At 43.5% G+C, this 27,989-nt stretch overlaps 1 protein-coding gene across 3 annotated transcripts; it reads left to right on the plus strand.

Annotated features, from left to right (window-relative positions):
• Positions 1-270: 270 nt before the first annotated feature.
• LOC121525332 (rapamycin-insensitive companion of mTOR-like) lies at positions 271-27,988 on the plus strand. Of its 3 annotated transcripts, none has more exons than XM_041811249.1 (38): positions 271-316; positions 452-499; positions 2,526-2,623; positions 2,805-2,869; positions 2,950-3,081; positions 3,174-3,237; positions 4,814-4,940; positions 5,023-5,192; positions 5,273-5,334; positions 5,413-5,480; positions 5,765-5,847; positions 6,976-7,063; positions 7,142-7,232; positions 9,148-9,214; positions 9,290-9,370; positions 9,461-9,561; positions 9,821-9,986; positions 10,106-10,207; positions 10,362-10,408; positions 11,672-11,807; positions 12,383-12,576; positions 12,988-13,114; positions 14,702-14,866; positions 14,950-15,026; positions 15,179-15,257; positions 15,341-15,450; positions 17,281-17,371; positions 17,747-17,839; positions 17,927-18,033; positions 18,213-18,361; positions 18,461-19,391; positions 19,848-20,025; positions 20,112-20,196; positions 20,655-20,849; positions 22,147-22,302; positions 22,624-22,747; positions 22,974-23,112; positions 23,352-27,988. In XM_041811249.1, the coding sequence occupies exons 1-38, from the start codon at positions 271-273 to the stop codon at positions 23,421-23,423; spliced, it is 4,914 nt and encodes a 1,637-aa protein (XP_041667183.1). In that variant the 3' UTR covers positions 23,424-27,988. The 3 variants fall into 3 exon arrangements, with proteins under 3 accessions (XP_041667183.1, XP_041667184.1, XP_041667185.1); XM_041811250.1 differs by having other exon boundaries at positions 17,284-17,371; XM_041811251.1 differs by lacking the exons at positions 18,213-18,361; positions 18,461-19,391.
• Position 27,989: the final 1 nt, after the last annotated feature.

The following is a 27,989-nucleotide window of genomic DNA, read 5'->3' on the forward strand; positions in this document are numbered from 1 at the left end:
AAACATTATTTTGAAAGATAAAATATTATTTTGAAGGGTAAATATCGGCATAATTCGCACGAATATTTCTAATAAATAAATCTGTTTAAACGTGATTTCTATTAATCAGAAAGTATCTGAATCATGATGACAATCTCAGTCCTTCCTTCCAGTGATGAAGAGGAGGCAGAGGATGACAGGATGCACACTCTCGCGATACTTTCTCTCTCTCTCGCTCTCTCTCTCTCTCTCTCTCTCTCTCTCTGTCTCTCTCTCTCTCTCTGTGTAAAGATGGCGGTGAGCAGCATCAGAGTCAGACCGAGCAGGAGGAGCAGAGGTGACACACATGAATACTTTAACATTTCTCCGTTTTAACACATCAACTGTCTCTCTCTGGGAACGGGAGATGATCTGTCAGTACTGCGCGTGCGTGTTTCCTCCTCTTCATCATGGCTTTGTCTCTGTGTATCAGGTCGCAATGAGAGCGGAGAGGAAGCAGTCCCTCTGGATCTAAACAGAGGTGAGTTTGATCACAGCATCTTCATCATAATCTTCCACTTCCTCTTCATCTCTCCAGCTCTGTCTCCCTCCGTCTGCATGAGTCTGTCTACATGAGTCTGTGTACATGAGTCTGTGTACATGAGTCTGTCTACATCAGTCTGTCTGCGTGAGTCCGTCTGCGTGAGTCCGTCTTCGTGAGTCTGTCTTCATGAGTCTGTCTGCATGAGTCTGTCTCCATGAGTCTGTCTACATGATTCTGTCTTCATGAGTCTGTCTGCATGAGTCCGACCGCATGAGTCCGTCTACATGAGTCTGTTGACATGAGTCCGTCTCCATGACTCTGTCTGCATGAGTCTGTCTTCATGGGTCTGTCTCCATGACTCTGTCTGCATGAGTCTGTCTTCATGAGTCTGTCTCCATGACTCTGTCTGTATGAGTCTGTCTTCATGAGTCTGTCTGCATGACTCTGTCTGTATGAGTCTGTCTCCATGACTCTGTCTGCATGAGTCTGTCTTCATGAGTCTGTCTCCATGACTCTGTCTGTATGAGTCTGTCTCCATGACTCTGTCTGCATGAGTCTGTCTTCATGAGTCTGTCTCCATGACTCTGTCTGTATGAGTCTGTCTCCATGACTCTGTCTGCATGAGTCTGTCTTCATGAGTCTGTCTCCATGACTCTGTCTGCATGAGTCTGTCTTCATGAGTCTGTCTCCATGACTCTGTCTGTATGAGTCTGTCTTCATGAGTCTGTCTGCATTAGTCTGTCTTCCTGAATCTGTCTTTGTGAGTCTGTTTGCATGAGTCTGTCTTCGTGAGCCTGTCTACATGAGTCTGTCTGCATGAGTCTGTCTTCATGAGTCTGTCTGCATCATTGTGTCTGCATCAGTCTGTCTGCATGAGTCAGTCTGCGTGAGTCTGTCTGGGTGAGTCTGTCTGCAGGAGTGTGTCTGCATGAGGTTGTCTACATGAGTCTGTCTCTGGGTCTGTGTTTGTCCTCTCAGTCTGTCTGATGTGACTCTCTGTTTCATGTTTGTTTCTCTTCCTGTTTTTTCTGTTTTCTTCCCTCTGATTTTCTCTTTAAAGCTACAGAGATGTTGACACAGTTCTGTCTGGTCCTGTCAGCAGAGAAAAACTCAGATACTGGTCTTCTTAAAGTCTCCTGGACTGAAATAAGACCCGGTTCAGTCCAAAATGAGGTTTTAATGATCCTGAGACTTGAACATGGATCAGTCTTTGGTTCCTGACTCTGGAGATTTGAATGAAAATGAGAAGGCAGTGAACCTCTGCCCGTTCTGAGGTTCCATGCAGAGCAAAAGAGACGTTTCTGTCCCCTAAGTCTAAAATGATGCACAGATACAGTTTCAGAGCTTCAGTTAAAGTTCTCGCTCATTAGAGTCAACCCCACCGTATACCAGACAGACAGTCCACATCTGAACAAAACCCCTAAACTGTGTTTAGGAAGGACACAGCCTTTCAAAATAAAACTCAGAGGGTGATTGGATGAACACAGTCACAGTCATTACGGACCAGTCAGAGAACAGAACGGTGTAGTAGGCGTGAGGGTAAACCAGTGTTTTAAAGGTCACATAAAATCCATTCCCTCCCTCCTCTCTCTTTCTCCACCTTTCAGAAAATGTGTGCTGAAACAAGACATTCTCAGATTTTCCCCTCATGATGTCATGTGGGGAGTAAGCCCCGCCCCCTGGTTCAGTTGGTCCGCACCACTTTGAAGAAAGTCCCGCCCTCTTTTCCTGATCCTCCTCTCAGCTGGAGAATCAGGAGAGCCACATCCATTAAGCCAAGGCCGTTTCCTGAGAGGGGCGGAGTCAGACAGCTCATTAACATTTAAAGCTGCAGATACAGAAACAGCTCATTCTGAGCAGGGCTGAAACAGAGGGGTTTTTAGACATGCAGAAATCAATACTGGAGTGTTTTTACAGCAAAAATCTTCACAGGCATGTTTTGGGGATCTCTGAGAACAATGTAAAGTTGTTTCGTGTGTCTGTATTTTTAAGACGTCTTACTCATATTCCTCTTTTCTCTCAGATCCTGCTGAAAATCTTCATGAAATCCTTCAGAATGTGGTGAAGCAGAAAGAAGTCTCCAACATGAGGAAGCTGGGACACCTCAACAACTTTGTGAAGGTGAGATGAGGCGAAAGGACTGAAGCTTCAGATGTGGAGAATATCTGCTGTGAAATGTCTACATGTATGTAGCCTCTACTGTGTTCTCGTTTAAGGGTGTGACGGTATCTCAGGTATTTCTAGAGCTTTGGTCCTGTAGATGTTATAAATAAATCCTCCTGGTGTGTTTTCCTCTGTGCAGCTTCTGTGCAGCGTGGGTCACTCTGAGGAGAAACTGGGCTTCACTCATGAAGAAATCATCATCTGGTGAGAGTTTGAACATCAAATCTTCATATCCACCACTCCTCTTCTGCAGAGCTCTTCATCACTGTCGTTCTTCTCCTCAGCCTCCGGTTGGCGCTGTTGAACGAGGTCAAAGAGGTCCGAGCGGCCGGACTACGAGCTCTGCGGTACCTGATCAGAGACAGCAGCGTGTTGGAGAAGGTGCTGAGGCTGCAGGTCGACTACCTGATCGCCAGGTGAGACAAAACCTCTCCATAACCAGGTCTAGTTTGTGACCTGTCAGCTGGTCCTCTGCTTTCATAAATCTGTGCTCATGGTTGTTCTGCAGGTGCATCGATATTCAGCAGAGTAACGAGGTTGAAAGGACTCAGGCTGTCAGACTGGCTCGTAAGGTGAGGTCCACATTAATATTTCCAGTTTTATTCATAAGCAGAGCTCATACATAACCACGGAGCATCGTGATTGGTGGATGATGACCTCACTCCTTTAGAAGCAGGATGAGGAGAACCCTGAATGATCAGGTTCTGTTAAGTCATCCTGGAGTCTTTACTCTCATTTTTCAACATCACTGATATCTCAATTCGTCTGATTCCTTAGATTTAGAGGAACAACCTCAATTCCAAAAAAGTTGGGGTACTTATCATTGTGCAGCATCCGCTCCTCTTTAACAACAGTCTGTAAACGTCTGGGAAGTGAGGAGGCCAGCTGATGGGAGAGGAATGTTGTCCCATTCTTGTCTGATGTAGGATTCTAGCTGCTCAACAGTCCTGGGTCTTCTTTGCTGGATTTCTCCTTTTCTGATGCTCCAAATGTTTTCTGGTGAAGGTCTGGACTGCAGGCAGACCAGTTCAGGACCCGGACTCTTTCCCCGTGAAGCCATGCTGTTGTGATGGATGTGGTATGTGGTTTAGCATGGTCTTGCTGAAATAGTCTAGGCCTTCCCTGACAGAGACGTTGTCTGGATGGGAGCATATGTAGCTCTAAAAGCTCCCTCTACTTTTCAACATTGATAGTTCCTTTCCAGATGTTAGAGCTGCCCACGCCATAGGCACTAATGCAACCCCATACCATCAGAGATGCAGGCTTTAGACCTGAGCCAGGAGAACAAGCTGGATGCTCCCTCTCCTCTTTAGCCCACAGGACACGGCGTCTGTGGTGTCCTCTGACCACAGAACAGTTTTCCATGTTTCCTCAGTCCATGTTAAATGAGCTTTGGTCCAGAGAAGACGGCGCTGTTTCTGGATCCTGTTCACATATGGCTTCTTCTCTCCATGATCCCGATTCTCTGAATCTTTGATGATATTATGGACTGTAGATGGAGGGAGATTCAAAGTCTGAGGAACTTTTTTCTGAAATTGTTCCACAATTTTTAGACTCAGTTTTTCACTGATTGTTGAACCTCTGCCCATTTTTACTTCTGAAAGACTCTGCCTCTCTAAAATGCTCCTTTTATACCCAGTCATGTGACTGACCTGATGATAATTAATCTCATTAGTGATAAAATGCTCCTTCAGCTGTTTTTCATTGGTACCACTTACTTTTCCAGCCTTTTGTTGCCCCATCCCTACTTTTTTGAGATGTGCTGCTGCCATCGACATCAAGATGAGTTAATATTCTCCTGAAATCAAAAATGTCTCAGTTTAACATCTGACATGTTGTTTCTGTTCTGTTGTGAATCAAATACGGGTTTATAAGATTTAACAATCATTGGCTTCTGTTTTTGACATTTTACCCAGCGACCCAACTTTTTTGAAATGGTGGTTGCATTTATTTATTAGATACTGTAGGTGAATTGCTGCTGTGCTCATGTTCATTTTTGTTGTAATGGGTGAAGTTAAGCATCAGTTGTCGATCAATCGATCATTAGTGCGGACTGTCCCTTTAAAAATCAGTATCAGTGTTAGAGATGCTTCTGTCTGACTGACTGGCAGACTCTCTGACCAATAGAACCCTCCTCTATTCCTCCAGATGATCAGCGTGAACGCTCGGCTCTTCCCCTCCTCTCTCGCCAACTCTCTCATCGCCGTGGGAAACGATGGTCTGCACGAGCGTGACCGGATGGTGCGGGCGTGCGTGGCCATCATCTGTGAGCTCTGTGAGTATAAACACTAACACAAACACAGCGACGCGGCCTGACGTCAGCGCCATCACGCCGTCTGTGCCTTCTTTATCTGCAGCCTTAAAGAACCCCGTTGTGGTGGCCCAGCGGGGGGGCCTGAGCACCATCCTGAGGAGCGTGACGGCGTGTCAGCTGATCCGCATCAACGAGGCTCTGATCACCACCGTCCTGCACCTCCTCAACCACCCACACACCCGCCGCTACGTCCGCGCCGACGTTGAGCTGGAGGTGATTCAGAAAAATAAATGAACACAGAATCATCTCAGAGTGATTCAACATTTATTTAATATAAAAACTGTCTGTTTCAGCAAATCCTGGCCCCGTACACGGACTTCCACTACAGACACAGCCCTGATTCAGGACACCTGAAGTGAGTCAAACATTCACGGATCATTACAGATCTAGAATCATCTGTTTTTAGTGAATATGCTCTATTCTTCATCATCAGGGAGGACCGACAGGCTCAGTTCACGGCCAGTAAAATGTCCATCGTTGCTTCGTTTCGCTCCTGGTCGGGTAAATACCATCATTTAAAACCATTTTATCTTTGTATTAAAAATACCTGCCTCTGCTGGTTCACGAGACTCAAACATGGCTCATTGTTGGTAAGATGTCAGCTTATAAACCAGTCTTCCTTCTCTCTGTCTGACAGCCTCATTAAGTTCAGGTTGTCTCAAGTTTGTATTCAAGTGTTGTTTAGCTGTAAACTCTACCATGTTGTCGTGTCTCTGCAGGTATCATTAGCTCAGGTTTCTCTAGGTAAAGTGTCATAAACTGTCCTTGTCCCGTCTCTCCTACAGGTATCATTAACCTCTGTAAGTCCGGCAGCTCTGGGCTCCAGTCTCTGATTGGTCTGCTGTGTATACCAAACATGGAGGTGCGGGTAGGTCTCAGTGTCGCTCTGCTGTTAGTTTAAGACTTGACCTTCAAACCCTTAAAGACAGTTAATCCACATGAATCATGGGGAATTTTCCTGTCATCAATAATCACTTGATCAGATCCTTTAAATTAGTGAAACTCATCGTGTGGCTCTGGAGCCCAAGTGGCTCTTTTGTTATGATTTGTGGCTCTTTTATGTCTTAATTTGAAATATTATCCCCAGAAAACCTTAAAAAAGGGAAACTTTGACCTCAGAAATTTTCCATTGCAAGTAGCATTAGTCAGTTTGTTTCCCACACTTATAGGCTTTAACTGTAAAACTTAATTGTCAACCTTTATTTTTTGTTTGTCACTTGCCCTTATTTGCAATTTTTGCCACTTTTAATCATTTTTGCTGCTTTAAGCCCATTTATGCCACTTCTTTTTGCCATTTTCTAACAATTTTTGCCAATTTTATCCCATTTTTCACCACTTTTTGCCTCTTTTATCCTGCATTTTTTCCCCTTTTTCCCAATATAAGCTGCCTCTTGCCATTAAATATCACTTTTTTCCAATTTTTACCCATATTACCCACCTTTTGCTGCTTTTTGCCCATTTTAAACACTTTTCGTTCATTTTTGTGCCAACTTATTTGTCGCTTTATGACCATTTTTGCCACCTGTAACACATCTTTGTCACTTCTCACCCATTTCTGCCATTTTTCTCTCCATTTTTGTGACTTTTCACCCAGTTTTTGCCATTTTATGCCTATTTTACCCCGGTCACCGATTTTCAGCCAAATTTTTGCCGCTTTTTGACCTTTGTTTACCAGCTTTAACTTATTTTTATTGCCACTTTAACCCATTTTTTCACCATTTTGATTGCAGCTCTTGTAAAGGCATTTTTCAACAATTAGGCTCTTTGGTTGAGCAGACTTGAGTAACACTGCTTTAAATCCATCACTGCTGGATCAGGATCAAATCATCAGATTAACGAACTCTATAAAGAGAAGATCAGAGATGATAGAATGACAGAGAGATCATTCAACACTTTAAGTCCTCACAGCCTCAGTGTGCAGGCCTTAAGAATATAAATGAATATATAATTATTCAACCTCCTCTCATGTTCATCCTTCTTCCTTTGTGCTGCACAGAAAGCTCTGTTAGAGGTCTTCTATGAAATCTTCCACCTGGTCAAACCTGCTGTAACTGCCGACTTCAACCAAGCTTTGAGGAGTGTAGGTGAGTGTGACATCACTAACATCATGTCCTTATAAGGTCATCTCTAAATTTAGATTATTAACCCTCTCCGGTTTTTAGACCCCAGCAGATTTCAGGACAGTTGGAGACTTTCAGATGGATTTGTGGCGTCTGAGGCTAAAACCGTCCTCCCTCATCGATCCTGCTCCAGGTAGAATCTGTCTATATTTTTGATACGTCTGTAATTTTTAATTTTCATATCCCCTCACTCTGAGTCTTTCTAAAGCAGGGGTGTCAAACTCAAGGCCCAGTGGCCAAATCTGGCCCGTGGTGCAGTTATACCTGGCCCACCAGGTCATATGATATTTTCATTAGAACTGGCCCACCAGTATGAGGTCTACAGATTTCCTCCAGTATAAAAATGTGAACTCAACCTTGATGATTTATAATATCCTTGTCAAGCCATAAAAATTTTAAAAAGTAAACATAAATATATATATATATTATATTTTCAATTTTGCATCTCCCATGACTAAAAGTTATGGTTTTGACTGTTAATTTTATATTTTAACCTTTAAACCTCATAACTTTGACTTTTTCTCTCATATTTGTACCTTTTAGATCCAGTATTTTTCATTACAAATCCCATTTTGACCTTTTAACCCTTTAAGCGCCAAAGTCGCAAAATTGCGACAAGCAACATTGCTTAATTAAACAGGCTCTAGCTGCAAATATGGTGCCTAATGTTGTTACCACTTTACACCAGGAGATGGCAGACATGAGTTACTTCAATCCCAGCAGCATCTGTGGGTGTGTTTCTATTCAAAGTTTTGGAGCGAGAGAGTTTTGTCAAGGAGACGAAGAAGCGATGATTGTAGTCGGAGCATAATGGAGAGAAAGAGAGTGAATTGTAGCGAGAATACTCACAATGCTGGGAGGAACAGGGGAATATTAATCATCTGACATGACATTCAGTCGTCTGATGAAACCATGGGTGAGACTGACAGTGCGTATGTGAGCACTGACAGCGCGTCCGTGTGCCATGATAGTCCACAAGCAGCACATACTGAAGCCGATGTTTGCCTCACTGTGGCTGGGGAGGGAGGGAACGTGGTGGGGATATCAGGGTGGTCAAAACACCACGAATAGTGATGGAGGTAGGGAATGAAAAACACCGCGGAGGTAGGGGCAGCCATTTTAGAAGCTGTGGGAGAAAACGCACAGCCAATGGCAGTGGAGACCTCCTGGTGATGTCAGAATATGCAAAATAGATGAGTGAATTTACTCCCATCACAAACTTTGGGTCATACTGAAGATTTTTCTCATTTACAGTATGCCTTTATCTCTAACCGCTTTCAAGCTACAGCCTTTTAAAATCTTGATATTAAAATTGAATAATTTCTTGAAAAAATTCTGGCACCCAAAGAGTTAAGTCATGTTTTTGAGTTTTATCTCAAGTTTTGACCATTTTGAACTCCTAACTTTGAGTTTAATGTCAGTTGTTTACCTTTAAAACTTGGGATTTTTAATGTTATTTCATATTTTGACTTTTAAAACTCATGAATTTTAAATTTAATGTCATAATTCGACATTTTAAACTCATAATTTTGATGTTTATCTCACATTTTGATTGTTAAATATCATGAGTTTGAATTTTTCTCAGGTTTGCTGACAATTTCAACTCCTTAGTTTGATTTTCATCTATTTTTTTTCAGCCTTAAAACTCATGATTTTGAATTTTACTTCATATTTTGACTTATAAACTCACAATTTTAAATGTTTTTCTCATATTTTGACCTTTAAAACTCATTATTTTGACATTTATCACATTTTTTGACTGTTAAAAATTATGGGTTCAGTAATTTATTTCATATGTTGCCTTTTAAAACATTTTTTTACTTTAAATGCCATGTTTTTACCTTTAAAACTTATGTTTGACTTTTACCTCAGATTTTGAGTTTTTAACTTATCATGTTGACCTTATAATCTCAAAATCATTTAGGTTGACACTTAGAGGATAAATGTTGACCCTGTTAGGCCCTCAGGTTAAACCCAGATTCAGAATCCGGCCCCTGCTGTGATTGAGTTTGACACCCCTGTTCTAAAGGGTTCATGTTGTTTTTCAGGGTTGATCTGATGGATAACTACCTGGCTCTGGTTCTGTCTGCGTTCATCCACAGTGGACTCTTAGAGGTAAGACCACCACAGTGTCTGTGTTCATACTGGTCTCTGTCAGTCTGTTTCTCCATGTCTGGGTTTATTCTGCAGGGTCTGATCGAGGTGATCACAAGCAGTGATGAAGTCTTGTCCGTCTGTGCTACCGTCCTGCTGGGAGAACTTCTCCACATGGTACCTCCCTCCTCTCCTTACAACCTGAGATTAATCAGAATATTCAGTCGTTATACTCTCAGTTTATAAAATCCTGTTCTCCTCTGGTAGGCCAACACCATCCTCCCTCACAGTCACAGCCACCACCTCCACTGTTTACCGTCCCTCATCAACATGGCCGCCTCCTTCGACATCACGCCAGAGAAGAGACTGTGAGTAGAACGCCATTTTTCTAATGAAACAGTCGCTTTAGCCTCTAGGACAGAGCTTCCACTGGTTTCCCAGCATCCTGCTCTAAAGCTTCACATTCAGGACCCTGAACCAGGGGTCAGTAAAACCGCTTAGGAGACATCTGCAGACACTTCACCGTCAGATCTGGAGAACACGTCTGTTTCTTCTCATCAGTCTGTAACTGAAGAGCAAACGTAGAATATCCACTGTCACTAACAGATTTGTTGTTTTGGTCTCCAGCCGAGCGAGTGCAGCTGTGAACCATCTGAAGAGTTTCCATGAGAAGAAGAAGAAAGGGGTCACACCTGAGAGTCTGTACCTGGACCACATCCTCCGAACATCGGGGTCATCACACTGCTGCCGAGACCAACACGTCAAACCCCAAAGAGACATCTTTGTTATTAAGGTATAGATGTAATGTTTCTGTAGACATCTTTATTATTAAGGTATAAATGTGATGTTATAGCTTCCATCTTTAGGTCAGACGTGCTCAATCTCTAAACGTCTGCTCTATTTGTCCTTCAGGACTCTGAGGACGCTCTGACAGCTCACCTGAGGGACAGTCACATCCTGAACCACAAAGACCACCTGGACTGGAACTGGTGTCTGATAGGAACCATTTTAAAGGTGCGCACTGGTCTAACATGTTCCTCCTAAACAACCTTCAACCTTGTTCTTCTGTGGAAAGTTCTGTTCAGGTTTACCTGCTCATGTTCCTCTGATTGTATGACGTTTTTAAAGACTCTCAGATGTAACGTCTGTTATTATTCCTTTTCTTTAGTGGCCCAACATCAGTTTAAGAAGCCATAAAGATGAACAAATGCACAAGTAAGCCTCTCTGTCCTCATGTCTTATTCTCGCCACCGTCCCGTCACAGCATTCCTGTCCTCACCCTCTCTCTGCTCATGTCTTATTCTCTCCACCATCCCGTCACAGCGTCCCTGTCCTCACCATCTCTCTGCTCATATCTTATTCTCTTTACTGTCCCGTCACAGCGTCCCTGTCCTCCCCCTCTCTCTGCTCATGTCTTATTCTCTCCACCATCCCGTCACAGCGTCCCTGTCCTCCCCCTCTCTCTGCTCATATTTTATTCTCTTCACTGTCCCGTCACAGCATTCCTGTCCTCACCCTCTCTCTGCTCATGTCTAATTCTTGCCACCGTCCTGTCACAGCGTCCCTGTCCTCACCCTCGCTCTGCTCATGTCTTATTCTCTTCACTGTCCCGTCACAGCATTCCTGTCCTCACCCTCTCTCTGCTCATGTCTTATTCTCTCCACCATCCCGTCACAGCGTCCCTGTCCTCCCCCTCTCTCTGCTCATATCTTATTCTCTTTACTGTCCCGTCACAGCGTCCCTGTCCTCCCCCTCTCTCTGCTCATGTCTTATTCTCTCCACCGTCCCGTCACAGCATTCCTGTCCTCACCCTCTCTCTGCTCATGTCTTATTCTCTCCACCGTCCCGTCACAGCATTCCTGTCCTCACCCTCTCTCTGCTCATGTCTAATTCTTGCCACCGTCCTGTCACAGCGTCCCTGTCCTCACCCTCGCTCTGCTCATGTCTTATTCTCTTCACTGTCCCGTCACAGCGTCCCTTGTCTCACCCTCTCTCTGCTCATGTCTTATTCTCTTCACTGTCCCGTCACAGCGTCCCTTGTCTCACCCTCTCTCTGCTCATGTCTTATTCTCTCCACCATCCTGTCACAGCGTCCCTGTCCTCTCCCTCTCTCTGCTCATGTCTAATTCTCTTTACTGTCCCGTCACAGTGTCCCTGTCCTCACCCTCTCTCTGATCATGTCTAATTCTCTTTACTGTCCCGTCACAGTGTCCCTGTCCTCCCCCCTCTCTGCATATGTCTAATTCTCTTCACTGTCCCGTCAGTGTCCCTTTCCTCCCCCTCTCTCTGCTCATGTCTAATTCTCTTCACCGTCCCATCACAGCATCCCTGTCCTCACCCTCTCTCTGCTCATGTCTAATTCTCTTCACCGTCCCGTCACAGCATCCCTGTCCTCACCCTCTCTCTGCTCATGTCTAATTCTCTTCACTGTCCCGTTACAGCGTCCCTGTCCTCATAGGTTTGTTTAATTTCCTGCAGGTTTGTGCAGCGTCTCCTCTTTTTCTACAAACCCAGCAGTCAGCAATATGGCAGCCTGGAGGCGGAGCATCCAAAGGCCCGTCAGCTGACCGTGGTTGGCTGCCAGTTTGTCGACTTCCTGTTGATCTCAGAAGAGGTGACACAAACTCTCGCAGCTGATCTCTTATTTATTCTGCTCCTTCGTGTGGGATAGATTTGATTTAAACCATAAGTTTTACCTCTTAAGTATTAAAAAATCATCCAGCATGTATGTTTCCATCTCAGTCTAAAAACCAAAAATGATTCTGTGAATTAATTCACTCTCTTTTTCACATCTTAGGCCACTGAAAAAAATCAAACATGCATGTGGTTTCTGCAGCAGATCTTTAAAGATGTTGGCTGGTTTCAATCCTGCAGAAACTTAAGCAAACTTGCAAAAAATTTGGCCCTGAAGCCCCAAAGTTTTGGAAACTACCGAAGGATTGCAAGAAGTAAATAATGTCAGTGGTACTTAGGATAAAGCTCATTACTGTGGAGGAAACGTGGCTGCTGTCATACATATTATCTGATTTTTTTCTCTTTATTTCTACCTGTTTCTATGAAAGTAAATCTCTCCTATCATTCAGCACAGATCCAAACTTTTCCTGTTTTGGCTGTCAGAGTTTATTGCTCTGGTTTTTCTCTCTGCATGTCTGTAAACTAACCCCTCCCCTCTGCCCCTCGCCTCATTAGGATGGTCAGGCCTACTTGGAGGACCTGGTCCGGGACATCGCTCAGTGCCTGTTCTCTGCTCAGTTTAACCCCGAGCGTTTGTCAGGAGGCTGGCTGCTGAGCACGCTCAGTCAACACTACTTCCTGTTCCTGGGCTCGCTGTCTGCTCACACTCACGGCGTCAGGATGTTGGAGAGGTGCAGCGTCTTCCAGAGGTCAGAATTTCATGATAATCTCACTGGTTATAATGAAATAAAAATGCACTATGATAAATAAATAAAAGACTGAGGATCTGTAGCTGTTAAAGTTTGAATACTTGTTAATTTGAAGAGACATTCTGTAACACAGAAGCTTTTTGGCATTGAGAATAAAACTGAAAAGGCCCTCCTGGTAGTTAAAGATACCCTCCCCTCTTCTTATTTATGGCTCACAATAAAATCTTAAATATAAGATGCATTATCATATTTATTATTATGAGGCCTAGTCTGAGTTTCCTGAGTCCTCCTTGAGTATTCCAGTGGCTTGCAGACATCAAGCTTTCAAAGACTCAGACCTTCTGCAGTGGTTCTGATATCTGTTCTGATTTTTAAATCCTTCAGCCTGTTTTCTTTCGTCTTCTCCAACAGCTTACTGAGCATGTGCAGTCTGAAGAACCAGGAGCATCTGCTGAAGCTGACCGTGTCCACGCTAGACTACAGCAGGGACGGTCTATCCCGGGTCATTCTGTCCAAAGTCCTCACCGCTGCCAACGACGTAAGCACTGAAGTTTGGTTCATGTTTAAATCTTAAATCTGCACAGATTTTGAAAAAACGAAGGAGCCCGCAGACGTGAGGATGTCTACATGACTGACAGGATCAAACGTGGAGAACGTTCCATGATTATGGTCCTCGTGAGACATAAAGCCCCTCATGTTGGCGGCATAAATCACATCTAGTGCTTCTTTTTCAGTTTTCCTCTCAGCTCAGGGTTAGGGTTAGCACTGTCTCTGTCTGCTGCTGGAAACAGAGAACAATCATGTTTCCCAGTCTTTCACTCTCATTGGCTGCAGCATCAGAGTCTCACTAATCTGGATTCAGGAATATCAAACATTTTCATGTTGCAGACCAGGGAGACTCCAGCTGGACTGGATCATTGAGCCTCACACTGGAGCAGTGGTTCTCAACCTTTTCAGCCCATGACCCCCAAAATAAAGGTGCCAGAGACTGGGGACCCCACTGTACCTGAAGGTGGTTTGACAGCCATGCACATTCAAGAAGAGTCATGTGCAGACAAGGCTGTCCATAAGGATGGATAAAGGGGAAGGTTTCTGGGACCCAGCCACACTGGGGGCCCATGGAGGTCAGCAAAATCATGGTCCATTGTAAAGTTAAGCTGTGAAAACCATATTTTATATTTGACCTGAATAATAATCACTCTTATCAAAAAAACAAATATCTTTATTTATACATTCAGCCTTCTTTATATGAAATAATGTTTGTTAAAACATAATTAAAATGGGTTAAAGATTCCTAGAATTGGCTAATAATGGCAAAATGGTGGAAAAGGTGGCGAAACTGGATTTTTAAAGGCCATAAATGGGTTAAAAGTGGTAAAAATTAGATAAAAGTGGCACAACAGGCACAAAGTGATAAAAGGGGATTAAAAAGTGGCTGAAATGGCTTTAAAGTGCAAAAAAATGGTTGAAATTAAGTGGAATGGGATGGAAATTTGATCTAAACTGGCAAAAATAGGTTAACTGTGGTTAAAATTTGCGAACAGTGGTGTAAAAAGTGGTTGATAGAAGCAATAATGGGTAAAAAGAGGCAACAATAGGCAGAATGTGGCAAGAATTGCATTAGAAGAGGCAAAAACAGGCAGAAAAGGGTGATGGAAAGGGTTTAAAATGGACAAAAATGGGTTTCAAGTGGCAAATATTTGCTGAAATGTGCAAAATTGGTGTTAAAAAGTGACAAAAATGGGTTAAAATGTGGTAAAATTTGTGTAAAGTGGCAACAGTGTAATTCAAAAAATATTCTTAGTATATTTAAGGTAAGGGGGTCTGACCCCAAAGTTGGGAACCACTGCACTGGAGGATTATTAGACATACAGTATAGCTGGTTATGATAGACCTAGAATCAGGTCAGAGTTCTCAGCTGTAGTCCCTGCTGTGTTCAACAGACTCTTTAAATCTGGACTTCTTTATGATCCAGACTCTCAGCTGGAGTCACCAGTGTCTGCAGACCAACCAGAGACTAGCACTGAAGGAGAAAAGTTTGCAGCTGTTACCAGCAGCTCTCTAATATGAAGATGATTGTAATGCTCAAACTCTGTCCATCTTTAACCCTGTCCTCCCTGATCAGACCTGCAGACTCTATGCCACCAAGCACCTGCGTGTCCTCCTGCGGGCCGGCGTGGAGTTCTTCAGTAACTGGGGCGTGGAGCTTCTGGTCACGCAGCTCTATGACAGAAACAAAACCGTCTCCATGGAGGCGCTGGACATCCTGGACGAAGCCTGTGAGGACAAGGTGAGGGACAAAAAAACCCACGTGAGGGAAATCTGAAAAACACCTGAGATGAATATTAAAGTTCCTAATCTCTCCGTCTGCAGACCAACCTCCACGCTCTGATAGACATGAGACCGGCTCTGTCTCACCTGGGGGACAAAGGTGTGCTGCTGCTCATCAGGTAAACGTCACAGTGCCTGGCAGTGATTGCCTGCTAAGCCCCGCCCTCCCTCAGACTCTCTTTTATCCCTGTGTCTGACTGACTCTTAGATCTTTCATTGATTAGATTCTTTGATAATCCTGGTTGTGGTGAACGTGTCCTCTGTGTTTCAGGTTCCTGTCCATCCCCAAAGGTTTCTCCTACCTCAGTGAGAGAGGATACGTCTCTGCAGAGATGGAGAGGTGGCAGAAGGTACCTTAGTGACAGAAACCTCCTCTTTATTTTTATATCCCTGGCAGTAAAGACCCGTCCCAGCTGTGTGTGTCTGTGTGCAGGAGTTTAACCTGAAGTACGTGGAGCTGATCGAGGAGCAGCTTAACGAGGCTCTCACCACCTACAGAAAACCTGTGAACGGAGACGAGTACGTACGCCGAAGCAACCAGAGGTCAGTGACCCCGAGCTCACGTCAGAATCTGATCTCAAAGTGAAAACAGGAAGAGAGAAAGTGCACGTTTCTGCAGCTTCGGCATCAAGAGGGACCGTCACTACAGTTAAAGTCAGACTACAGTTACTGCTCAATTAGTCTTTCATGACTGCTGTCCCTGTACCGGGGCAGAGAGCATGAGGGAGAATTGATTTACCACTGAGAGAATGTCTGACTCTATCTCTAGAGTTAGATCTCACTATCTCTATCTCTGCTCTAGGTGTGATATTCTCCCTTTAGTTACTCTTGGACCAGACATTCTTCATTCTTACAGTGAAATCTAAAGGCAGACAGCAGCGGGACTTGTACTACGCTTAGCATTTAAGCTCTTCAGAATCTGAACTGACTTTTACTGCCAAGTACATTTTCACATTCAAGGAATCTGACCTGGTGTTTGTACTAGCGTAAAAAAAGTTATAGTGCACTTAAACTAAAGGGAAAAGACACAGACAGCAGTAAACAGAAGAGAGAAGTCTGATGTTTGCAATGATAACGTCTATTTAAACAAGCGTGTTCTGCTGGCTCTCAGGTCTGATGGTCTCTCAGCAGTCTTAGAAGAGGGTTATGGTGCTTCTGGTCATCTCTAGTCAACATTCCTGCAACCATACCATCAGTGCACACAGACTCTAACACAGTGATACTCAACGCTGCCTAACCAAAGAGCCAAATTATTGAAAAAGACCTTTGCAAGAGCCACAATCTAAGTGGTCAAAAGCGACAAAAAAAGTTTGAGGTAGCAATAAAATAAGTTAGAGGTGGCAAAAATGGTCCAAAAGTGGCAAAAACGTGGGAAAATGTGAGAGAAAGGTGACTAAAATGGGCAAAAAGCAGTCAATAGTGGCAAAATAGGGCAAAAAATGGAAACAAGTGGTATTTAATGGTAAAATGTAGCTTTGATGGCCAATAAATGGTAAAAAAAGGGATAAAAGTGGCTAATAGAAGTTGTAACATGAGCAACAAAGAGGGAACAAGTGGTATTTAATGTAAAAATGTAGTGGGTGGAATGGGTGGAAAGTGGTGAAAAAATGGTGAAAGGGGCTCAATGGGAAGAAATTGGCAAAAATAAGTGGCAAAAATGGGCAAAAAAATATAGGAAAAAGGGGTACTTGATGGCAAAAGGCAGTTTAAATGGGCGAAAAGCAGCAAAAATATGGTGAAAAATGGCAAAAATTGGGAAAAAGTGGGCAAAAATTGGGCAAAAAGTAAGAAAAAAAGTGGTATTTAATGGCAAAGGTAGCTTATTTGTGTGAAAAGTAGCAAAAATTGTAAAAAAAAAAGAAAAGAAAAGGAAAAAATTGGACAAATGGGACAATTGAATTTGACAATTATGCCTTCTTTATAAGTCTGGGAAACAAACTGATTTATGTTATTAATTTTTGAGGTCAATATTTCCCTTTTCAAAGATTTTCTGGGGGAATAATATTTCAAATTAAGACATAAAAGAGCCACAAATAATTGCAAAAGAGCCACACATTGAGTGTCACTCTTCTAACATGTTTAAACCGTAATTTTAATTTTTTGTGTTTAATGTTCAACCAGAGTCAAAAGTTGCATAAGCATATTTGGCCAATAAAGCTGATTCTGATCCTGGTTCTGGTCCTGATCCTGATACTGATTGTGGTTCCGATCCTGCTTATGGTTCTGTGAGGCTGTGGACATGCTCAGAATGCCTTGTCCATTTAGATTTGGTTAAGCCAGAGGGAAAAAGCATCAGGAGTTAGGACACACCAGATCAACATGGAGTAAAAGGACAAAGCCTTAACTGATGTTAGCTGTATGTGTTGGTTTCAGCAGGTCCCAGAGGCCTCACGTCTACCTGCCGGTTCACCTGTACGGTCAGCTGGTCCATGATAAGACCGGCTGTCAGCTGCTGCAGGCTCAGGTCAGTCCTCTTTTTTAACGTCACTAAACCAGGTCGATCTCATCTAGTGTGGGTGGCAGCCCTTTGGTGGGCCCTGAGGTACTGCAGGTGGGCCAGGAGAGGACTTCAATAATCCATAAAACTATCATGAGATAGGACCTGATGGCCGGCGTCTGCTGTCCAGGCTTTCTTTCATCTGTATAGTCTGATCAGTCCATAAGATAACATGAAGCTGAACGTCTGAGGGTCCAGAACCTGGGGGGGGGGGGGCTTAATGTTACCTGGGATGTAAAAAAGCTCTTTGTAGTCCATGTTCCATCACTGCCCATCACTGTTCTTTCTCTGCTCTGTTTTTAAGAGGAGGTCTGTCCTTTCTTCTCTGGTCTTTCTCTGCAGAACGTGGTTCCTGATTTGAGCCTCACTGTTCGCTCGCCCGTCCTGGACAGATGGGAGGGAATCAAACAGCTGAAGGCAGCTCTCTGGGCCCTGGTCAGCAGAGTAGTCCTCTTAGATTGAACGAATATCAGTCTTTTCTTAAAGCCACACTGTAAACTCTCTGCATGTCGGTTCTCACAGGGACACATTGGCTCATCTACGTGGGGTCTGAACCTGCTGCAGGATGAGGGTGTGATCCCTGACCTCGTGGATCTGGCTCACAGCTGTGAGGTCCTGTCCATCAGAGGGTACGACTCCAACAGGATTTTATTGATTATATCATTCTGATCTACAACCTGACAGCCTTAGAAATCTTGTACCTCTATGGAGATAAACCTTTTCCTTGAATGTCTGCTGTTAGCTCTAGTTGTAGGTCAGTGGTAAGAGACCAGTGTTCTCCTCTGTCTGATGCTGTTTTTGTGACTAGGACGTGTCTCTACATACTCGGCCTCCTTAGTCGGACTCGTCGGGGCTGTGACTTGTTGAAGCAGCAGGGCTGGGACTCGGTGAGACACGGCAGGAGGACTCGGTGGCCCGTGGTCCCAGAGGAACTGGAGCCTCAGAGCCGGACCCTCAGTGAGTCTGGAAGCGACCCCGTTCAGCCCAGTGAGACCAGACTGGCCAGTTAGGTCCCAGATTATATTTCCTATTAACACAGCTGACATGTGTCTTTAGGTGTCTGTGTGCTGGATGCTGATAGGCTGCAGAGCTCTGACCAATCAGAGGACTCCTCTCCATACACCTGTCCCAAACTGATGAAGGACCAGACCCCCATCACTGTGCTGGCCCCCTGCAGCCTCCGGTCCCGCCTCCTGCACTCGCTGTCCCTCCCCAGGAAGAAGCTCAGCTCCCCAGACCAACCTGAGGACAGCAGCCCTGACCAACCCGAGGACAGTGGCGCCGACCCCGGAGGAGAGCCGGAGGGAGGACGGGGACTGAAAGACTCCGAGGAGGAATTCTCTTTTTACAACAAAAAACAGTTGAGTCCAGGAGGGGAGGAGAACCGGGGGAGCAGCCCCATTCTGGGGGAGAGGGAGGTAAACGGGACGGGGGAGGTGAATGGGTTAGGAGAAAACCAGAAAAGGGCAGCGTGCAGCTACGAGCGTCTGGCTGAAGACGGACCCTCGGGAGGAGGGGGAGTCCCATTTAAGAGCCGCAGCCAGAGCTTTAACACTGACACCACCACCAGCGGTATCAGCTCCATGAGCTCCAGCCCCACCAGAGAGGCCCTGCACCCCCCCTCAGAGACCAGGAAGACCCCCCCGCCCTGCTCCACCCCTCTGTCTATCCCAAAGTCCTGCTCTGCCTTCCTGGTCCCTCCTGGCTCTGCCCACACCCTGCCACGTCGGGCCCCATCCTTCAGGTCCCCATCAGTGAGCACTCTGAGCAGCTTGGCGGACTGTGGTCTGTTCTGCAGCTCCTCCAGCTGCTGTACCAGCCCCAGAGACGCTCTGGGCTACACCACCCTGAGGAGGCTCCAGCACCAGCGGATCCAGCCCTGCGTGTCCCACAGTGAGGCCCGGGCCTCCCCCGCCAAAGAGATCCTCTTCACGGACACCATCACCATGAAGTCAGGAAGTCTGGACTCCAGACGCACGGCTCAGAGGTGAGGAGCCACGTTGTAAAGCTATGACTACCTAAATACCTATGGGTATTCACTGCAGAATACTGGAAGGAGTCTGAGTGACATGAGCTTTGGTGACTGAAGACTCCTTAAGGTCCTGTCCACAGAGGCCGCCATAATAAAAACTCAGACTAAGTTTAGATCGAGGCTATGGCCCCAACATCCCCAGCTTCACCAACATTACATCCTTGCCTTTGATGATTAGGTCATCCTTTAAAGCATATAAAACATTCCATCCTTGCCTTTTGCATGCAGGCCAGTCTAGGTCTTGTCATGTTGCTTAAATCGTAGTTGGGGCCAGGGTGTACAAGAATCCTTTCTTCTGGCCTGCATTGCTGCGACCAAATCCACTATGGAGGATTTTTTTCTTCAAAAACCACACGGTTGAGCTCTCAGCAGGACTCATGGTGATCTAAATGTTTGTATTTTCCTCTTCAGGTTCCTGAAAGCTCTGAGTTTTGCCTGTCTGGATAAAGAAGACCTGCTGAGTCCGATCAATCAGAACTTCCTGCAGAGCTCGCCATCTGTGCGCTCTGTGGTCTCTTCTGGTTCCTACAGCTCCTCAGAGGAGTTCATGGGCCTTGCTCTACCCGTCAACATCAACAACATGCTCCATGTAAGGATGACTGAATAAACCCCATTATACTCGGCTGGTCCCCCGACGTGATCTGTTAACTCTGATGGATTTCTTTTTAAATGTAGATTAAAGACACGCCATACTTCCAGACGACGATGAGTCCTCCGTCTGAGGAGTGCTCTGCTGGATTCTTCTCTGCCCAGTCAGATGGTGAGAAACTGGATCTATGGTTCATCATCTACAGTTAATCTGCTTGAAGAAGTCTGTGATTTTTAGGACCATAAATTTGCTCCCAGTCTGTTGATTCTGTCTAACATGGGCTCCCTGTTAGCTGTTAGCTCTGTGTCTATGGTAGCTTTAGCATCCTGTTAGCTCTACTGTGTTCACACATAGATTAATACACATAGATGACATTTTCACTCTTTGAAATGCATCTAAGAGGAAGCCATTTTGGAGAGGGGGTAAACCGGCTCTTATTGAGCACATGTCTTTAACTAATGTATAGTTCAACCAGCCCTCCTGCAGCCATGGGCTTCCAATAATGCTGACCTGCTGCAACCCCTCTCCAAGATGGCTACCTTGTCAGCAGACCCAAAGCAGAAATTATGTGTATTTATCTGTAGTTCGATGTAGCGTTAGCGTCCCGTTAGCTCTGCTGTGTTTCTCAGGTCTCAGTGACGAAGGCCGTCCTTCGAGGCTCCGCCCACAGCTCAGCGTCACAGAGTTGCTCACGGTGAGCCGGACCAATCAGAAGCCGATGGATGACTCTGAGGACGGCGGTCTCCAGGATCATGAGCAGAACACCTGTCTGTACTGTTCTGGACTGACAGTGGGTGGGGCCAGGTGTGAGGACAGGGATCAAGGTGAGACTCTGAGTGACTGATGTCGATTCCTGACTGTATAGGCTGTCGGCTAGACCAGGAACCCTTACTAGAGAAAGAGTCAGTTAGTCAGCCTGACTGTGTTAGATACAGGATAACAGCAGAATCTAATAGCCAGTCAAATATGATACAAAATAATATAAATATAACACAATGCAGAATCAATGATCAGTAAGTCACAGAATGCATCAACAATGTACAGTCCATCAGACATACCAGAGCAATCAGCATAATCACTACAATGTCCTGGAGAGAAGAAAGTAGTATCAGTTGGTCACAGCCTCTCTGACATCTGACAGTCTGCTGCCTTCAGCACCATGAACAACACCAGAACTATGGACAACACCAATACGATGATGGCACCATGGAGAGTATCAGTACAATTACAGTACCAGCACCATAATAGTACCATGAAAATTCCAGCACCATGGACAGTTCCAGCACCATAATAGCACTGTGACAGTGCCAGCACCATGACAGCACCATGGACAGTTCCAGCACCATGACAACACCAGCAGCATGATAGTACTGTGACAGTACCAGAACCATGATAGTACCATGAAAATTCAAGCACCATGGACGGCACCAGCACCATGGACAGCATCAGCACCATTACGATACCATAGTAGTACCAGCACCACAACAGCACCAGCACCATAATAGTACTGTGACAGTGCCAGCACCATGACAATACCAGCAGCATGACAGTACCAGCACCATGGACAGTGCTATCACCACGGCAGCACCAGCATCATAATAGTACTGTGACAGTTTCAGGACCATGGACAGCACCAGCTTAAACATCAATGATTCCATATTTCACAGATGCCAACTTTTACACAGAGCCTTGCATTAACTACACACAAAAATATAAAGGTGTGGGGACCATGCTCCAGTTTTTTTGGCTTGGGGGGAGCAAGAAAAATCCTTTTAGTGCATTCAAGAAAGTTGCTTTATATATATATATTTTTTGTTGTTGTTGGCTCGGCTGCAGAGAGCCATTGGAGAGGGACAAAAGAGCCTCAGGTTCCCTATCCCCCATACTAGATGGAACATTTAGGCCCAATTTTGGGGCTGATGCTCCCCCTCAACACTTGGAGGTCTTTGGCCCGGTTTGGATTCCTTAGTAATTCATTCATTCAAACCTTATTCAAAAGGACATTGAGGTTTCTCTCATTTTATTTTTTGCTGTTGAGATAATACGCACATTAAAACTGCAGCACAATAAAACAAGGAACACTGACACCATCATAAAGATCCTCCTTTACCTCCTCCTCAGAGCTCACAGACGCCCCCTTGTGTTCAGAAAGGCTCAGTCTGGCTCCATCACAGCTGGAAGTCCTGGTCCAATCAGAGCTGTCTGGGGGGTCAGGGTGCAGCGACACCGTGTCTCAGGGATCAGCGGGGAGCGGGCAGAGCTCAGAGATGGTCTTAGGTGAGTGATGAACACAGATGGACAGATGGCAACCCCGTCTATACCCAGTATTAACGCCTGCTTTAGTCATTCAGATGCTGAGTGGTGATCTTTAGTTCTTTATGTGGACACAGCTCAGAACCGGCCTGGTCTCTGATACCTCAGACTGATTCAGAGGAGGAGGAACTCACCTTAGTTTATAACAATCAAAGTTTCAGCTGCCTTCACCTCTACATTTTTAATACTCATGTTTCAGCTTCTATAACCAAATAATTATTAATTATTGTCTCTTAACACCAGAACTCCATGTTAGCATCGCTGTATTCTGATTTTACCCTACAGGAGTGAAGGCAATCACCGAGGACGCTCCTGCAGGCCGGGTTCTCCTGAGGAAAGAGGTTCTCCGTCTGATCATCAACCTCAGCTCATCAGTAGGAACCAAGAACCACGAGACCAGCCTGCTGACGTGAGCTGGAACACTTTAATAAAAGTTTAACCTTAGTAGAATTGTATTTGCATTGCTTCAGCCTGTTGACATGAGCCTGAATAAGACTTAAAAATATCTATTTTAGCAATATTTTTACATCTTTGCAGCCTGCTTCTGTGAGGATGGTGATATCTGATCATTCAGTGTAGAGCATTGACCTCCTTGGTTCCTCTCCTGAATGGTGATTTCACTGTTTCATATTTAGGATCAAGGAGAAGTTTCCGTCTGCATTCGATGATGTCTGTCTGTACTCGGAGGTTTCCTTCCTTCTAGCTCGCTGCTCCTTTCGTCTGACGTCTCGCCGTTTCATTCAGGAGCTTTTCCAAGACGTTCCCTTCACGCCGGTAAGAATGAAGGTTTCTGAGTTATCCAGGAGACTGATACAGATATCAGCATGGATTAGGAGTGGGACAGGAGCTGATCATGGTCCTGATGTTAGACCAGTCCAGAATCAGGACTTTAGAGATCCTACTGTGGCGTTTAGACGTGCCTAGACACGTTATGAGGGATTCAGCCAATCAGAGAGGGGCATGTAGATCAGTTTCCTCACCTGTTGATAACTCACCTGTCCTCTCTGTCTCAGCTGTACGAGGAGGCAGAGACTGTCCTGTCAATGTTACCACGGAGACCCTCAGCTCCGCCCACTGACTGTTGATTCACCTGGATTCGACTGTATGTGGAAGACCTGAGCCTCCATCGACTCCCTGACCTCCTGACTCACCGCCGCCTCACCTTGTCTCTTCACAGCACCGTCACACGCACCTGTCCAGGTGTTCTCTTTCTTTTTTTCACTGAGCGTGTCTACAGCTCTCCTTAGGATCTAAATTCACTTCAGCTTTATTTAAAGAAACGGTACCGGTGGTTAGGATGTGAGGATCTTTGACATGACTTTGCTAAAAATGGAGGCGTACTGAAACCTGTTTGACAAAATCAGACAAAGGACACACCAAATAAAAAAAGCACCAAACTCCAGCACCGTCAGATCCAAACAGATACGATGGCAGGCCTCACTCCTGGCCTCGGATTATGCTGCCGTAAATATCAGAGAAAAAAAATGAATTTTTGTGATAACAGGGTTAAAATTTAAGAGAAAAAAAGTCTACTTTTAAGGTCATACTGCTGAATATTTCCAAAAAATATAGAAATTTTGAGATGATGGAGTCGTAAATTCCCTTTTTTGAGATCATAAGGTATAAATTTCTGAGAATAAAGTGCAGCAGTTCCTGAGATTTTATAAAGTACATTTTGAAAAAAAAAATGGGTTTATAAAGTCAAATATTACCAAGGACAAAAATAGAAAAATCTTGTAGATTAAAAATCCCAAACTAGTCAAGAAAAAATTTAACATTTTTGGGAAATTATGGCATTAAATTTTCCAAAAAAAAGTATAAAGTTTGGGTTTATAAAGTCGCATCTTTACTAGAAAAAATTATAATCATTTGAGATAATTATTCCAAAGTGTTCAAGAAAATTTTAAATTTTTAGAATGATAAAATTGTAATTTCTGGACAAAGTAAATAGGAATTTTGAAATGTTATAAATGTAAATGTACCAAAGAAATGATCATTTTGGGTTCATAAAGTCATACATTTGTAAGAACATTTTTAGAAGATTGAATTTTAAATTCCCTGATAAAAAGAGCATCTTTTAGTATTATTAAGTTTTAATTTTCTGAAAGATGTATGTAATATTTTGAGATTTTATTATAGTCAATTTAAAAAAATAAATGTATGAAATTAGGGTCAAACTTCACCTAGAAAATAAATATCTTCAAATGTTATAAATTCTGAATTATCCGAGTAAACTTTTAAAGTTAAATGAATCTAAATTTCTGTTAAAATGCTGAGTTTAGAGATCATAAAGAATTTTAATTCCAAGATAAAATAGAGGCATGTCTTTTAAAAGGTTGTATTTGATCAGTGTTGATGGTGCATCCTTAAAAATAGCAGTTTTGGTACTAAAATAGAAATCTTGGCAGAACTTTTGTTTTTATTCCCCTAAAAATTGCAGACCTTCTCCTCTGAGTTGCACAAATTGACAACCTTTCCTACCGAGATGTTGTCGTCGAGGTGACTGGCTGCTATTTTAATGTTTTTATTCTCCTCCTATGCACTGATGAAACTAAAGAGATGGCGTAGTTTTCTATGAGACCCAGCACCTTTCAATACTATTGATCACTGATAGAACAGAGATCAAACCTCTGAACAAAAAGACTTTAAACCTGAAACAGAGAGCTGCCTATAAAATCTACTAGAGCTAAAACCAAGGATCAATAGCAGTGAGAATGGCTCCTTACTGACTAATCGGATACAGTCACTGATCAATAATTCTGATCATATTAGACACAGGACGTCCCAGTATAAGAGCACAGACTCTCCATGTGAAGCCCTTAATCCTCGTACAGGACCATCCTGATGTCTGATATTTATATAATAATAATAATGATGTAGGGACGCTCTGATCATGTTTCTGCTGCTGATATTGATCATCTATGACTGAGATCAATCAATACTAATACCGATCAATATTCTGATCACATGTAGAGCTTAGTTATAACTGCAGTCTTCTAGTCAGCGAGTGATCTATGACTCCAGATCTACTGATCACATATTCTCTCAGATATTGATCAGATCAATGAGGCCTCTCTGCTGATGATTATTGATCGCAGAGATCTGATTGGTTCTCTGGATCAGTCTGTTCATGCTCGATTGTTTAGAGGATAAAAGACAATCTTTAATATGAATCTAATTATTCTGATAAACTCTGACGATGGAGGACTGGACTCTCAAACAGCAATAACTGATTTTATTTGTGTGTTAAATATTTAAATTCATATTTAAAATATGTATTTGTGAGGACTTAATGGTATTCTTGTTATTTATGAGTATTTACTGATGGATGCTGAACACTGCCTGCATTGTTGACCTCACTGTAGCTCACTAATGAACCTCCCAGCCACCGTAGCCCTGCATGGTCATTTTAAACTCTGCAGTCATTTTTAGATTTTTAACTAAAAAGACGATTTTTGAAAGAAAATGAGCAGGACATGTAGCAGAGCTGGGATGATGGAGATAATTTTTTATGTATTTGCACTGCTGAAAAGCTGCTGCTGTCTTCAATCATTAACTTTATTCAGTAATATTTATTCATATTAATAATAATAATACACTGTGAACAAACTAAACTACACCATTATCTGAATAATCTAGATTAATCTTATTTATGCCTGGTACTGTTTCCTCATTAAAGAGAGTTTAAGTCAGTGAATATTGGTAGAAAGTTTTGTCTAAAAGCTGATCTATCGATCGCCTGGCTCTGATTTTTATTGATTTTCTTTCGTGATATTGCACAAAGAAATAAACATATCAGAGTGTGGATTGTTTTCTTGAAAAGCACACGAATATTTGCACAAAGAACCAGCTAAAGAAGCGTCTGCAGCAGCTGCTTGAGATGAATGACCATGTTAATTGTTGATTATTCTGACTTATTTCTGTCTATTTTAGGTGATTTGATCAGGAAACGGTAATCAATTAAAGAACCGTCTTTGATTTAGCCTAGGGGTGTCCAAACTGCGGCTCTGGGGCCATCTGTGGCCCTTGGCCCTGTTTTAATCAGCCTGCAGTAAATCAAATGAAATAGATTAGAGCATGGAGCTCTTCTGAGTTTGGACACTAGGTGGTGCTGCTGTGGTGATTCTGTAAACAAACATTTTGACATGAAGAATTTGTTTGTTTTTCATGATGACAGTGTAAACAGCAAACATGTTGACGGCCAGAGTACAGTAATATTTATTTAATTTAATCTAAAATGTTTCAGTGGTTTAAAGTTTATTTTAGTGTTTAACAGCTGATCTGATATCTTAAACCCTCTTATGACACGGCAGCAGAGGATAAATGCAGCATCTGGTCTTAACTTAATAAATGTATATTTTTGATGACGTTTGCACAGAGAACTTGAACATATCAGAGCGTAGAAGTCTCCTGATGAATTTTGCACAGAAAAGTTTGCAGACATTTGTGAGAGACGAGAGGAGACCTTCAGAAACACTGTGTGCCCCGCTAGCAGAGACCAGTCTCTTTAGATGAGCAGGATTTCATAATCGATTGTTTGTATGATGACTATTGATCCAATGTGAGCCTGTTTCTCTGAACAGGATGATCTCATGTTTTTAATGGAGGATGAATTATTAATGTTTTAATATTTATTAAATGTTCGCCAAACCTCAATCTGCACTTTTCTCTGAGATATTTAATAAACATGATCGTAACTTTATTCTGTTTCGCTGCAGAGCCACGAGCCCACTCCGAGGATTACGTTTAATTGAACTGATGTAGACTCCCTGGTCACTTTATTAGGTACACCAGTCATAGTGGATCTAGGCACGCAGACATGGGCTCGATCTGAATGAACCCTTTAATCTCTCATTCACGCCATCCCAAGTTTAAGCCCCTCCCATCAAAGAAGTGAAAGAAATATGATGAAGAGACCTCAGGACAGAGGAGGAGAATTTACTAAAGGATAAATCCTCCAGGATGACACACCTGGAGGAAGGGGCCTGTGATGAAGATGACGAAGGTCACAGAGAACATCTGGATGGATGGGAGGGGGATTTATGAGCGTGCTGTGGTTGTTAGTGGTCTGGCAGACTTTGACTTCTAATTCTGACCCTCCTGTTAGAACAAGTCTGCAGAAATCCAGACGAAGCCTGCGGCTCAGCGGGGAGTCAGCCAACCTGCTGTCACATGCCATATTTCAGAGTTAGTATACGGTTAAATTCCAAGTTATTCTGATGTAATTACCACCTTATTCTGGAAACATGACTAGATAATTATACTAATTACACTAAAATGACTGGGTAATCAGGGCCCACTAAAATAGTGATCCTGAAATCTCATAGATCAGCAGTAAAATATCTGACCAACAACCTTCAGTAAATCCCCTCTCCTCTGTTTGACCTCAGTCTGACCTCTGTTTGACCTCAGTCTCTACATACCTGCATGGATCAGCTGCTGCTGTGATTGGCTGATTAGATACCTGTGTTAATAAGCAGTTGTACAGGTGTACCTAATGAAGTGACCAGTGAGAGTAGATGTGACTGTTCAAGGGGAAACGATTCTGGCTCTGGTATTTAACATTTATAAATCTGTGTATAAATAAAGGGAATAATGACCAATAATAATGTTTATTTTCTGTTCTGTCTGAAAATAAAGAGAAATCAGAT

This window comes from Cheilinus undulatus, linkage group 17 (genome assembly GCF_018320785.1).
Source record: "Cheilinus undulatus linkage group 17, ASM1832078v1, whole genome shotgun sequence".
In the NCBI taxonomy this organism is placed as follows: domain Eukaryota; kingdom Metazoa; phylum Chordata; class Actinopteri; order Labriformes; family Labridae; genus Cheilinus; species Cheilinus undulatus.

Coding starts and splice junctions, on each gene's coding strand:
- LOC121525332 (XM_041811249.1), top strand. CDS start 271: ATGGCGGTGAGCAGCATCAGAGTCAGACCGAGCAGGAGGAGCAGAG. Junction 5,848..6,975: donor TACCAAACATGGAGGTGCGG/GTAGGTCTCAGT, acceptor TGTGCTGCACAG/AAAGCTCTGTTAGAGGTCTT. Junction 18,034..18,212: donor GAGGTCCTGTCCATCAGAGG/GTACGACTCCAA, acceptor TTTTGTGACTAG/GACGTGTCTCTACATACTCG.